Source organism: Cynara cardunculus (assembly GCF_001531365.2).
Source record: "Cynara cardunculus var. scolymus isolate 2C chromosome LG 15, CcrdV1, whole genome shotgun sequence".
NCBI classification, from domain to species: domain Eukaryota; kingdom Viridiplantae; phylum Streptophyta; class Magnoliopsida; order Asterales; family Asteraceae; genus Cynara; species Cynara cardunculus.
Window position 1 is genome coordinate 10260497 of NC_037542.1, and position 13774 is coordinate 10274270.

At 34.3% G+C, this 13774-nt stretch overlaps 1 protein-coding gene across 1 annotated transcript; it reads right to left on the minus strand.

Moving 5' to 3' along the window:
• Window positions 1-3395: 3395 nt before the first annotated feature.
• On the minus strand, window positions 3396-10342 carry LOC112528507 (D-ribulose kinase). The gene is made up of 10 exons (XM_025139537.1): window positions 10279-10342; window positions 10091-10192; window positions 9763-10013; window positions 8430-8569; window positions 6574-6826; window positions 5475-5607; window positions 4901-4989; window positions 4376-4653; window positions 3927-3996; window positions 3396-3607 (listed from the first exon to the last, which is right to left on the minus strand). Exons 1-10 carry the CDS (start codon window positions 10340-10342, stop codon window positions 3413-3415), a joined length of 1575 nt encoding a protein of 524 aa, XP_024995305.1. The 3' UTR covers window positions 3396-3412.
• Window positions 10343-13774: the final 3432 nt, after the last annotated feature.

Consider the following 13774-nt stretch of genomic DNA (forward strand, 5'->3'; position numbering starts at 1 on the left):
AATCACACATTTATCACAACGAAAACGATTTTGTGTGATATGATGTGATAATCATGTGATATGGGTGTGATAATCATGTGATATGGGTTTCAAGTCGTCCATTCTAGATCGACAAAAATATGGATACTAACGATATGAAGAAAAKGTATTAAGAAAGTCGACTATCATGAGCGATCAGGAGAAGAAGGATGAACGATCTGGAGAAGAAGGTTAGATAAGAAAACTAACCAGAGGAAAACGTGGAGACGTGGTCAACAAAAGGGATAATTATGAAATTGAAATAAAATAAAAATTATAAAAATTACTTAATTACATTACTGCCCTTATTAAATTATTTATATATAATATAAATTAATTTATTAATTAAAAAAATTTGAGGTTATTGGGTTGTTCTCGTATTCTCGTAAATCACAGGGGTTCTCGTTTGAACCTCCACCTATATATATATATATATATATATATTTTTTTTTGACAAGATAGTTGATTAGCTAGTTGAAGGCCATTAAATGACAGACTAATAAGCTAGCTAGTAGTTAATTTGATAAGTTATATAACAATTTAACATAACCTAAAAAAATCCAACTCATTTATGATTTAGGTTAGGTTGCTATAATTTTTTTTAAATATTTATTTTCAAATTTTGGTGATTTAGGTGTGTTGTTATAACGCTCGATTTAGTCCTATATAAGGAATAGCTGATATTGAATTACTAATACACAAATGCGTATAATGAACGTACAAATTGTGTTTGTAGAAGATGAAAAATATGTTTACATACCAACGCATAACTTCATATGTCCGCCCAACCAAGAGATATCTAAATGTACATTTTTATATAATTATATATTTTTTTAGTTTCATACGTTTGTATGCATAAATTAATTCAGTTCTTTTTATACTATTGAATTTATGGCAAATATCAATATTGGAGTATGAGACACGGACGACTTGCGCCTCGACTTCAAGACACACGCAAGGTCGTGCAGAGCAGTTTTGCGCGCGTATAAGTCGCGGCACATGTCGCGTAGAACAGTTTTGCACATATATAAGGTTGATTTTTGGGTTTTTTTTTCACTTATTTTTCTCACGTAGCTCATTTCTCCTTCAATTATTTCCTTCCCTTCTCATTTATTGTGATTTGTGAGGCATTTAAAGCACTTTCTCAGGGATTTCAAAGGGGTTTAACGACATCAAAGCTAATGATCCAAGTTTAGGATTCAAGATTCAAGTGTTCATCGCCATTTAAATAAGTGTGGGGAATTATTTTATTTACTTCGGAGATGATTATTTCGAAATTGTGATGAATTTTGTAACCAAAGTTTCGAGATGGTTTTATCTTGGGATTTTGACGAAATGGGGATTTTAACCATTTGATGGTTATTTTTATGCAAATGATCATGTGTTGGATATGATTTGGCATATCTAGAAGATCATACATATTAGACTATAACTGAATGAATCCATAAGCATAGAGATACTGGTGTTGACCCTTACAGTTGAGAATTGATCATTGATCAATATAATATAAATTCTAGTGAACAAGTTCATTTAGGATTCTGGAGATCCAAATGCTATGCCGGAGTTACTATATGTATTGTTTGACGTAAAACAGATAGTGGCGCTCCTGTAGGGCACATCCCGAGGGGCGTTCCATGATGTGCGGTCTTGGGAAATGGTTGCTTGTCAATCAACATCTGTTTTATTGAAGATGCAATAGACTTGAATAAGATATTCATCCCTTTTTGCTGTTCTTCGGTATAATTATGAATACTTGATAAGAAAACTTGATGGTTGTTCAGCAATTTCTAGTTTTATTGGCATTTTTAGATCTAATAAAATAAGCAACTTAAACAAATATAATTTGATCTGATAGAAAAGGCATGGCATCACAATTGTTATGCAATGTATACTCGATAACAATTTGATGATTGCTCGATACAATCCTAATTAGGGATTGTTTACCAAAAATCTATTGGAAAAGTGCTTACCGGTAAAGTTCAACACTATTACTTACTTATCGGGTAAGATTTTAGTCCACAAAAACGACACAATATGCAATAATTTACCTGATAAGCTCTTACCGCTTTTCACTTACCCGGTAAGACTCTTATTCTTTGTCTCACTCTTACCGGGTAAGATTTTTTGTCATTGTCATATTCATCCGTTAAAATAACATAACTTGGTAAACATTTACCCGAACAAGTATTTGGTAAACGACACTTTAATAATTACTTGATATAAATCAAAATTTTACGAGTACGTTGATATCGCGAAAATAAACAAACACTTAAAAATCTTTTTCAGGATCTTATAAAATTTTGAGTAGGTTAAATTTTATATATAAAAGAAGATTTTTAAAAAATGTATCTTTTATTAAAAAAACTGTTTTAAAAAATTTCCATTTTATAAATTAAATAATTTATATTTTATTAATTTATAGCAAAGGCTAAAAGGGCACAAATTGTCTAAGCGGATTAGATACAAATTGTCCCAGGATGTCGAGTTCAGGATGTCGAGTTCCTAAAGTATAGACTTTTTCATTGATACCATATAAGAATATGTGAAACCCCAATATTACTCTTCAAAAGAGCATTTTAAGACATAAGGTTCCAACGTATATATAGAGGTGAAATAGTTCAAGTATAACATATGTAGACTCTTAATATATCTTCATGTACACTTAGAGGCCATTTACCAAATGCTTACTCAGGTAAGTGAACACCAAGTCACATTACCTTACCGGATGAATATTGCGAGGATCAAGAATCTTACCCGGTAAGAACGAGACAAGGACTACAAGTCTTACCTGGCAAGTGAGGACAACGACTCTTACCACGGTAAGCGTTTATCAGGTTAATTGTTGTATATGATACCCTTTTTGTGGACTAAAATGTTACCTTATAAGTAAATGATAGTGTTAAATAAGTGTTTGGTAAGCGACACTTGATCATTTAAAAAGTTACATCTCGCACATTTGAATCAATAAAATATCATATTAAATAACCAGATAATTATTTATAATTAAACATAACAAAAATGTAATGTAAGAAAAATTAATATGTGATTTATTAAGGTTCAATGAACTAATTGACATTGAACTAAAATTTCCATTTTATTCGACAATGTACTTCCCTAATTTGGAAAGATATAGCACATAATATATATAGGGTTTGGGTTTCGGTGAAAAGAAGAGTTAAAGTGAGAAGCGTAAGAAGGGATCTTCACCTTTAGATGCACGTTAGGATGAGATGCACTTGAGCAACCCTATGTCAAATGCGATTCATGGGTGGGTTTGAGATTAAAAATATAAAGGGTCCATATTCATTCTTACGCTTCTCACCGTGACTCTCCTTCTCACACGATCCTTCGCCTATATATATATATATATATATATACCCCATAAATCGTGTTATCATTGTCGGGCTGCCTTCAATGCCAATAAAGCCGCCCCATAAGCCGCTTCCGTTTGGAGGGCTCGACTCACGGGCAAACCAAGTACCCTCTCTCGAATCTTTGTCCATTTCTCGTTTTTGGATCCACCGCCTGCTGTAAACACTTCTTCAACTTCCGTAGCTCCCAAATCCTTCAATAATGTATACCCTTTTGCCTAAACAAAAACAAAACGTTCGATCAACAAGCCCCGTCAAACAACTGTCTTATATCCGAGTGCATGGTCATTGGCTCAGCAGTATCCGGTGACTCTAGTAGAGCCCAACCTCCATGGAGGTCAAAGGTTGAAGTTTTACCAAATGTAAGAAATGCATGTGAGTTTTGCCATATAAAATATTATTTACTTTAAAAAAATGAGTATTTCGGTTAGAGATCGGTCGCATTAATCTATAGTCCATCCATGGATCCACAGCCTCGTGTTCGAATGGCAAAAGTGTAAAAGAACGACAAAAAAGACACAAAACGCTCTTTGTTACCTCAATTCGTGCTATTGATTCAAGAATTCCATGCAAGTACGCTACATCGCTTTCTGGTCGAGGATTCAACCTACAATACGAAAAACAATAAGATGTCGATTAATTGTAGTTCTATTTTTGGAAAGTGAAAGCAAAACAAGCATTTTTGTCGTTACACGGCCAAAATGAAACAAAATGCAACTAAGTTTGCCTTAGTTTCTGTTTAGTGTAATGATAATTTTTTTCATTTAGTGTAATAAATGATCATTTCTTCATGTTTTTTAACTAATAACCAATAGATTTTGTAATTATTGGTGATTGGTGACGCACAAGTTATCAAACTCTATTTTAACTTTTAACTTGTTTATCAGGTAAAATATATATGAAATAGAAAATATCGAACATTTATTACATTAATTGAGAAAAAAAAATTCATCGTTACACTATTAATTTTAAGGACTTTACCTCACCTTGGTACCATCTTGGGATCCGCTATCGGAAACCTCTCGCCCTCCACCGGTAACGGATAATAGTCCAATGATGAAGCTTCCATCGGGTTTATCTGTTTACTCAACTTCTCGAGTTGCTCGTCTGAAAAAAGTTGCCGGAGAACGGCTCCGCCAGTGTTAGAAGCACCTCCAACAAGCCATTTGTCATCAAGACGATGACTGTACACCCCGAATCGTGCATCTTCAATTCTCGTGGTGCTTAACAATTTTATCGCCAGTGTTGAACCCAAAGAAGTCACCTATATACAAGCATCCGGAGATGATCAAGAACGTCTAATCACTCCGACACTTATGGTTCCCATTCATAAACGGATATTGGACCGACAAAATGAAGAAAATAAACATAACAAAAAACCAAATGCGCCCGGTATATCCCACTGGGGGTGGGGTATGGGGATATGATATATACAGACATGACATCTACCCCAAAAAGTATACAGTTTATTTCCATAAATAAATATAGTCCAAAGTTTAAAAACATCTCACCGCCTTCCCAGGTTGAGTAGCACCCGCTGCAAGAAACGCAGCTATACTATCTGTGGTTCCGGTGCACGCAACACAATCCTCGGGAAAACCTGTAGAAGTAATCAAGCCAACATCAAGCATATCATAATCCAACTTTATTGAATTGTTAGCATTTAGACATGTAGTTTCACATAAATGTTTGATTATTGATCAAAATCATCTTTCAACGATAAAGAAAATAAATTTTGATGAGCAAAATGCATCAAAAAGTAACGAAGTTTGCGTTGGTCCCTATTTAATGTAACGAATATTTTTTTTTCAATTTTTCCTATTTTTTACCCGGTTAGCTGATTTTTGTAACATTTGATAACATATATGTCAAGTTTATCATCCATTTTGTTAACCCTTTCGTAAACATGTACCTACGTCATCAAATGTTACAAAATCAACATGTTACTGATCAAGATTGGTTCAAAATAGGAAATGTTGAAACTTTGTTACATCAATTGAAAAAAGATCTTCATTAGACTAAATGGAAAATAAACCAAACTTTGATGCATTTTGCCCATTTTTCATCTATAGAGAACAGACATACCAAACTTTATCCTTATGTCCTCTTTGAGGGTAGTGATTATAGTTCCCGGAGCTTGTACGGTTGGTAGAACGTGTGAATACGGCTGCGATTTCAGCCATGGTGGATATGAGTCGATTTCGGGGTCATAGCCAACCTATGCAAAAAAGAGGGAGAACCCTTTTAGACCCAAAAACAATTGTTATTAACTTTTAAGCTCAACAGGCCGGCTCAACCGACAGACAAAGGCCAGGCCTTGGGGATCCTCCTCAAAGGCCGCTAGTTCGAGCCTCCTTGGGACCATTGTTGAGGATTTTCCTAACTGTAATTTAGAACCCTATGAGCTTAGTCCAGATGCACATTGCGCACATGGCGGCCCAAACACCCATAGTTACCCAAATAAACTTTTAACGTCATATGGACTACCTTTCATTTTGATGTTCAACGTTGACCCGAAATATTTAAATACCCGTGAAAAGGAAACTTATTTAAATACTCATGAACCGGACGCTGCATTTAACTTCATAACAAATACAACAAAATCTTGATCTTAGAGTTTGTAATGAAATCAATGTCAAGATGTCGAAATGATCCATTTGACCTCAAAAAGTCAAACTGCATTTATAGATCGTAGAATCATACTCCCCTATCCCAAAATAATGTCCACGATAGAAAAAACATACAATTTTAGTAATGGATAATTATTATGTTTTTCAATTAACTAAATGACAACTTTACACTTTCTAATAATAATTGTGAACTCTTAGGGGCTGTTTGGCAGTTGCTGAATGATTTGATGCAAAATAAATATTAGTGCATCTAATTATTAAGGGTTTAATTGGAAATTTACTAAATTATATTTATTTTTAAAGCGGACACTTATTTTGGAACGGAGGGAGTACCTTATAAGGGTCAAACATACTATATTTTGTTTTGAAATTCAACTTCGATATGGCGTCTATTTATATTCGTGAACACTTGAAACCGCATTTAACTTCATAACAAAGCCGAAGAACAAGAAAATTTTGGTGTTAGATTTGAATTGATGGCCATATCAAGCTTCCAAAAGTAGTCTTAAAAGACCTCAAAAGTCGAAGTGTGCCTATAGAGAGTAGAATCGTACCTTTAGCGCGTTATTGTAGTCGGACACTCCAATCTTACCATGGAGAAGCCACAGAAGCCAATCTGCTTGATGCATTAACACTGCAGACTCTTTATTTGAATGACTCGAGATCCACCATGAAATGAGCTTGCATAAGGTCGAAGAACCCGAGCATACTGTGTGGTTTGGAGGGGCAATGGATTTTACGATAGGTAAAGCATCAGGACAACTCTCATTATAGAGTAAAGGTCTAGCTAAAGCTTCTCCTGTTTTGCTGTAGATATCAAGAAAAGTGGTGTAATTTGACTTTTGATGTCAAATCTCAAATGATATAATATCCAGCGTTGTTGCTACTCATCACTTAAAAAGTGCAACGTTTGACTTAGATATATAGGTTTAGAATAGTGTCTGAATATTTATCAAATGTCTAAAATACCTTGCCATTGACAAAATAAGGTAATCTTGGGAACCCAGATTAATATCTCAATCATTTGTTATGATAACTACAGTCTACAAACTAATGAACTGTAACTAGAAAAAAAGTGTTGCAATTTCATGAATATTCCGAAATGAGTGGATTGAAATGTTATTTCTTATACTAAAATGATATGTCATTTTATGAAAAATGTTGTGCTCATAACTGCTTACAGCGGTGGACCCACGATTTTTGCCGAGTGGATGCACCTTTAAGTGGATCAAAGGCCCGCAAACTAGTCCCGTGTGTTATTAGCCAAATTCCACCATTTCAAAGGATTTTTTAAGATTTTTGGTTGATTTTGAGGGACTATGTTGGTATTTTGGTTGATGTCCCTTGTATTTTCTAATAACTCAAAGCACCACTCAAAGTTTAGCGTGTGCTCCTTTCATACCAAAAGGAAATCTACTTGTGAAAATCGGTTCAACGGATCATGGATGCATGGACCCACTGGGGCCTTCATAGGCCCCCCCCCCTGACTGCTTACTAAGCTTAAAGCTTACTATTCCATATATGTATCTTAGGCTAGACCAAGTAAGGTGATAGATGGAAAAGGCATGAAATATTGGCATTTGTTGATAGCAGTTTTATGTATGATAAGCTATTGAAGTAATGTTTAGAACACTTCTGCATATTTGGACTAGTTCTTTATAGTAATGTAGTGCAGGATATGAAAATGTTTAGTTTGTAGACAAGTGTGTAAGGTGTTGGAAGAACGGGGCGTCACATTTTTAAATGATAAGTAACATAATAACCCTTACGTAACCTATACCTGACCCGTTGCCAACCCTAGTTTTAGGGTTCTTAATAAGTTCAACAAGGGACCATATGAACATGACCATAACTTCTTAAGGATGCAAAATAAATTTCCTTCATCCCATAAAAGGATCCCCTTTTGATTTTGGAGATTCATGCCTTCTACTTTTTAACTCCGTAATTGAAGCTTTTTAGGGTGTGTTTGGTATGCGGACGAGAAAGACTGAACAAGACAAGATGGGTAAGAGTGAGGACTTGAAGTAGACGGGCGAAAGAATTAATATGATATGGGTAGTTTAGTTTAGTAATTTACCAATCTTGTGTCATCTCCCTGATTTTTGTTCCACTTATTTTGGTGGGACGGAAAGAATGCATTTTTGTCCCAATCCAACATTGTCCTATGATCCTGTCTTAGTCCTATGTCGCGCCAAACATAGGACAACAACTTTTTGTGTTGTCATGTATCGTGTACCAAATGCATCCTTAGGTTTTTGGTTTTTAGTTTTAAAATATTGTATCACCATAATATGTTGATTTAGCTTAACTTAGTACAACGGAAATAAATCTCAATTCAACACTAAAAGGCTAAATGTAGACTTTTTTCTTTGAAAATGCATGTAAATTAATAAATGGAAGAAGATAGTACCCGTCTAATATCAGGGTAGTTGCGGAAGTCCCGTCTATAGAGATGGAAGTGATTAATGAGCGGAGAGTAATCGGTATACTTTCAAGAAGAGAAAAAAGTGTTGTTTTCCATGATTGCACCCAATCAACTGAATCACCACTCTTCCTAGACAACAAATAACAAGCTCGTAAGGTTGTTTAAACACATAAGATCCATCCTCAACGCCCTATCATCAATAAAATAAACAAGAGAACTAAAGGTTTCCCTAAATTCTTTATTTTGTGGGTCTCGTCTAATAAATACGAGAGAAAAAAGTGAAATGCGACTATAAATCCATTTATTTGACTTGAGAAGAAATGAGGATGTGACTACAAGTCTCATTTACGTAATATCGTAATATTTATATTCGTTTGCTTAGCTTAAAAAACATTATAACTAGTAAAACTTGAACGTTTGCCACCACTCTTCTTGATTAAAATGTAAAAGCACACAAAAGTATGTTAGAGTAGCACTAAATGGTAGTTTTCAATGGTGAGTGCAACAAACCTACAACTATGGTTAGATCACCCGTTCGAGTCTACTCAAGGCCGCCACTAGAGGCGCTTTTCCTGGGTGTTCTCTTTAGAGCTCATCAAATTAGTCGAGGTGCGTGCAAGCTGGCTAACCGATACCCAAAAAAAACTACAAATACGGTTAGGCTTTCCACTTATGGTAAAACTCCTTACTGCAATTTTTATTTTCCTTTGAAAAAATGACTCTTTCCACTTATGGGTTGTCCAGGGAAATTGTCCAACATAGCAATTTTTAACCCCACAATTCACTTAGCTGCTTTTCTACATAATTGATCAAAATAGCCAATATTCCGCAAGCAGCACTTTTGCAACTTGCGGAATCTCCTTTATATTAATGCAATATTCATAAAGTAGCAATTTCGCAAGTTACTAAAGTGTCAATTGCAAAATGTTGACGTAGGAGTGTCACTTACACAACTTGCTAGTATGTTACTTTTTCTGGAAGGGTATCCCAGGCTATGTCTAGACTAATCCCGGCAAATTATGACCGCAAGAAATCAGACCTCCACAATTATTGTGTACGCCTGGAATCAAACCCTGGACAGATGGGATATTCCACAACATCCACAGGACCTCAACCACTATGCCACTACCTTGCGGTTTGCTAAGATGCTACTTGCTAAAGTGCTATGTAGCATCTTGCAACTAGCACTTTAACAACTTGCTAAAGCGTTACTTTATTATTTTGGTCAATTTCCCTAGATTCCATTATACCAATTGAAGCAGTATTGAAATCAAACAAAGCAAATCATGATTATAAAGTTGAGTTTTAAATATCTTACCAAATAAAGAGGGTAATCCCTCTTTCCTTCTGAATGTATGATCCCTTCCTTGTCAATAATTGCATACCTCGCTCCAGATGTACCAAAATCCATCCCCAAATAGAGCTTCTTTTCCCCTATTTCAACATCAATGGTTGTATCGGCTTCAAAACTATTCCTCCCAGATCGCATTCCCCTTCTTGATTTTGATTTATCTGCAATGTTGTTGGAGAACCCAGTTCTTGAAATGGATCTACTCGGATTATAAACACCTAAATTATCGAACAAACGATTTGAAATTTTGAAACCAGGGATTCAATTCTGTAGAAGATCAGCAAAAAGGACTTACCATTATTCCTCCAATCTTGCATTCCGCTTCTTGAATTTGAATTATCTAGGGTGTTATTGCAGAACCCGGTTCGTAAAATCGATTTCTTCGAGCTACAACTACCTGAAATGTTGTGAAAATAGGTGTTGATCTTTGAACTTTTAAAAACCTTGTGTTTGAATATAAAAGGTGTCAAGCGGGAGCTGTACTGTGTTGAGATGAAGATGAAGATGGGCGGAGAGACCAGATGGAATGATGAATTGAGGCTGCCATTTTGTTTAACCTTTTGAACAACTGGATAATATGAATATGGAGGCCAAGGCGCGAGCCGGAACTTTGATAACCATAAAATACGTTTTTACGTTTTAGTCCATGTGGTATTGTGGTTTGTTGAAATTTTCTTTTTTTGTCCCTATGATTTTAAAAGTACAATTTACATCCTCATAGTTTATAATTCATTATTTATTTTGTCCTTATAATTTAAACTTGGTTGTTTTTTTATCCTTGTACTTTACAATTAATTGCTATTTTAATCCCTCGTATTTAAAAGTAGTAGTCAATCTTAAAGACTAAAATAAAAATAGATTACAAACCATATAGAAGAAAACGGGATTTTTGAAGCCATATGTACAAAATCTAATTTTTTAACCACAATGGTGATGTCTGATTAGTTTGAGCTTGACTCCGAATGTCAAAAGTACCAGGAGGTCGCATGTTCAAATCCAATGAGAAATAAAAATCCCCTTGTAGCCAGGGAGGTTCAAATGCGATGACTCCGGGCTATCTGCAAATAAGCGGTTGTCCTGGGATTAGTCGGCTCGCATAGCGGGTTAGATATCCAGGTTAATCAAAAAATATATATATATATTTTTTTTTAACAAATTAAAGATGAAACATGATTTACTCTATTTTTTTTAAGTGAATTACACTCATGGTTTGTTCAAAATTTGGATATGTTATCTGAAAAAAGAAGTATATATATTGATGGTCCATAACTTTTTAATTTCATAACACTTATGGTTGTTGAACTTAACATCTTCGGTTAGCAACTATTAAAAAAGGTAAATGAATATTTGGAAAAGCTACAAAAACCAAAATTGTGATTCACTCTGAAAATGATATAATTTCATAACACTTATATTTATTTATTTTTTAATAATATAATTTTTTTATAAAAATAATATTTAGTATTTTATTAAAATTCAATGATTATTCTAAATATATTTTGGATTTTTTATATTGAAAATGATATATCTATCCAGTATTTGATTATGTTTATCTGCAGTTAGTTATACGAATTCAAACATGGAACTTTAATAAGTTGTACATACGGATAATTTACTTGTAATCTTGAATTTTAAGTAATATGCATCAATAAACATTACTTAACACATAAAAAATGGGTTTTGTCAAATGATTTGTAATATAATATAAATAAATTTTAGAACATGTGAATCACAATTAATTTTAGAGTGAATGACATTTTTGGTCTCTGTAATTTGTCAAAAGACTGATTTTGTTTCTCATTATGGTTAATAAACTGAAGGTCTTAACTCCAAATACTATTAATGTTATGAAATTGATAATTTAAGAACCATAAATGTAGATAGTTTGTTTTGTGGACCAAATCCAATTTTTCAGCAAACTACATGGACAACTGATGTAATTCACTCTCTTTAAAATGTACTTTTGGTAAATATATGTAACTTTGTCACTTTTCTTTTCAAATTAAAAATTAGGAATTTCTATGGTTAAGCACATAAACAATATTACATGTTATTTCTCTCCTATTGATGATTTGATGATGAAACTGGTGATGGTGGTGATAGTGGTTAAGGTACAGACGATGGTGGCTGGTGATCGACGATGGTTGTGTAGAACGTGTAAATGGTGGTGGATTATGAATGAGATGGTGGTGGTGGTTATAGATGAGGTATGGGCGGTGATGGCCGATGTGGTCACAAACGGTGGTAAGTAGCAATTTGATGCAGAGTAGTTCGTTACCCACTTTTTCCGAACCCACATCGAGACACATATAACCAGTATACAATGTTATCTGATAGTATAACACAAGACTAGTTATACGATATTCATGTATGTACTGTCCATTTAGCAAAAACAATTCATAACTAGAATCAATATGGAATGGTTTTTATAACATGTAAATTGCCTAACATGATAACCAATACCAATAACTACCCAAAATCCTCTCTCACTAACCGATTACATCCCTATCATCACTTCACATAGCTCTCACTCACAAACCTACACGAATAATGAGTGATTCCATTTCGGGACTAAATTATTGGGTTATATGCAAATTGTCTATTTTTTTATCCTCACTTTGTTTTCGCTAACAATCAGCCTTTTTTTTTCTCTCTTCTTTCAACCCACCAACCACTTTTAGATTTTTAAAGTTGTTAAAGTAGACACCTCAAATTAAAACGACCATAATCTCACTCTATTTGGGTGTCCATTTGCCGATCAACCCTCAATTTAACCACCAAACAATCCTTAGCTGGTTTCAAATACCACTCGTCTCCAATCGGTGACTCCCTCTAACCTAAATCCATCGGCCATCCTCTATCTCTTGCCCACTGATCTGGATTCCTTTAACCGACCCACCCATTCACTCGCCACCCCCATGGGCTAACACTTCATCTATCTGATCCTCTTTCTCAAAACACACTATACGGTGTTTCTCACTAACCAAGTTGTGGCCGACCAACTTCTAAGTGAACAAATTTGTGGGTCTTGATCTAACAAATGCAAGTGTAATCTCATAAAACATGAGATGGAAATTTAATGTCAACAACCTTTTCTTTTCTTTTCGTGGTGCCTCTGAGCGGGGAGAAATTACACATATCCAGTGACATTGTTGAAGGCTTATTGAACGTGGACTGTGTGATAAAAGACATCAGACGTAGATATAGTTGTTGGGGGGAGATATGGTGCATTTGTTGAGGGGGAGCAGTCGGCCATTCAAGTTCAATCATTTTGAGGTCGTCATTGTATTTGTATCTATCTTTGTATACGTTTATTTACTTTCTCATTCATTATGCATTGTGTTTATTTATTTATTCATTTGTACATGGTTATAGAACCAAAAAAAAAGTCTAAATACATATTTACATGAAAAAAGTCAAAAACCCAAAAAAAAAAAAAAAAAAGAAAAACGGGTCGTTAAGTTTATGACAATTCTTCTCGGTGGTTTTTTTACACGTGATATTTGTTCCCGTATGTAATTTTTTATATTTACATCAATAAGAATTAATATTTAGAAAACATTTGAGTATTTATATTAATCCTTAACCCTTTATAATTACTTGTTTAACCCTTCACCCATCCCACCACCGTTGCCGTCACCATTAATACTACCATCGTCAACACCATCGCCGACATATTCTATTTTAATTTATGTCAACTACACATAGAATCAAACATGATTAAATTTTATTCCAATTTATTTGACCTATTATAATTCCAACAAATTTCATTTTATAAATCAAAACGCCCTCTTAGTATATAAAAATTAAAAGTAAAACCATACCCAATAATTCGTATTAAAACACAAAAAATATGTTTATTTTAAAAAATAAATAAACGTTGAATTTGTGGTCGGGCGTCAAACCAAATTCGAATCCAGTTTAATGTACACGTACACGGTTCTCTTTTCTTCCCGCCCAACCAAAAACTTTACCCGCC

Bases quoted from the DNA above. Each gene is read 5' to 3' on its own strand.
- LOC112528507 (XM_025139537.1), bottom strand. From the start codon at position 10,342: ATGGCAGCCTCAATTCATCATTCCATCTGGTCTCTCCGCCCATCTTCA. The intron at 10,193-10,278 runs GTACAGCTCCCG...ACAACATTTCAG, and splicing joins TTCATCTTCATCTCAACACA to GTAGTTGTAGCTCGAAGAAA. The intron at 4,990-5,474 runs GTATGTCTGTTC...TTACTTCTACAG, and splicing joins GGACATAAGGATAAAGTTTG to GTTTTCCCGAGGATTGTGTT.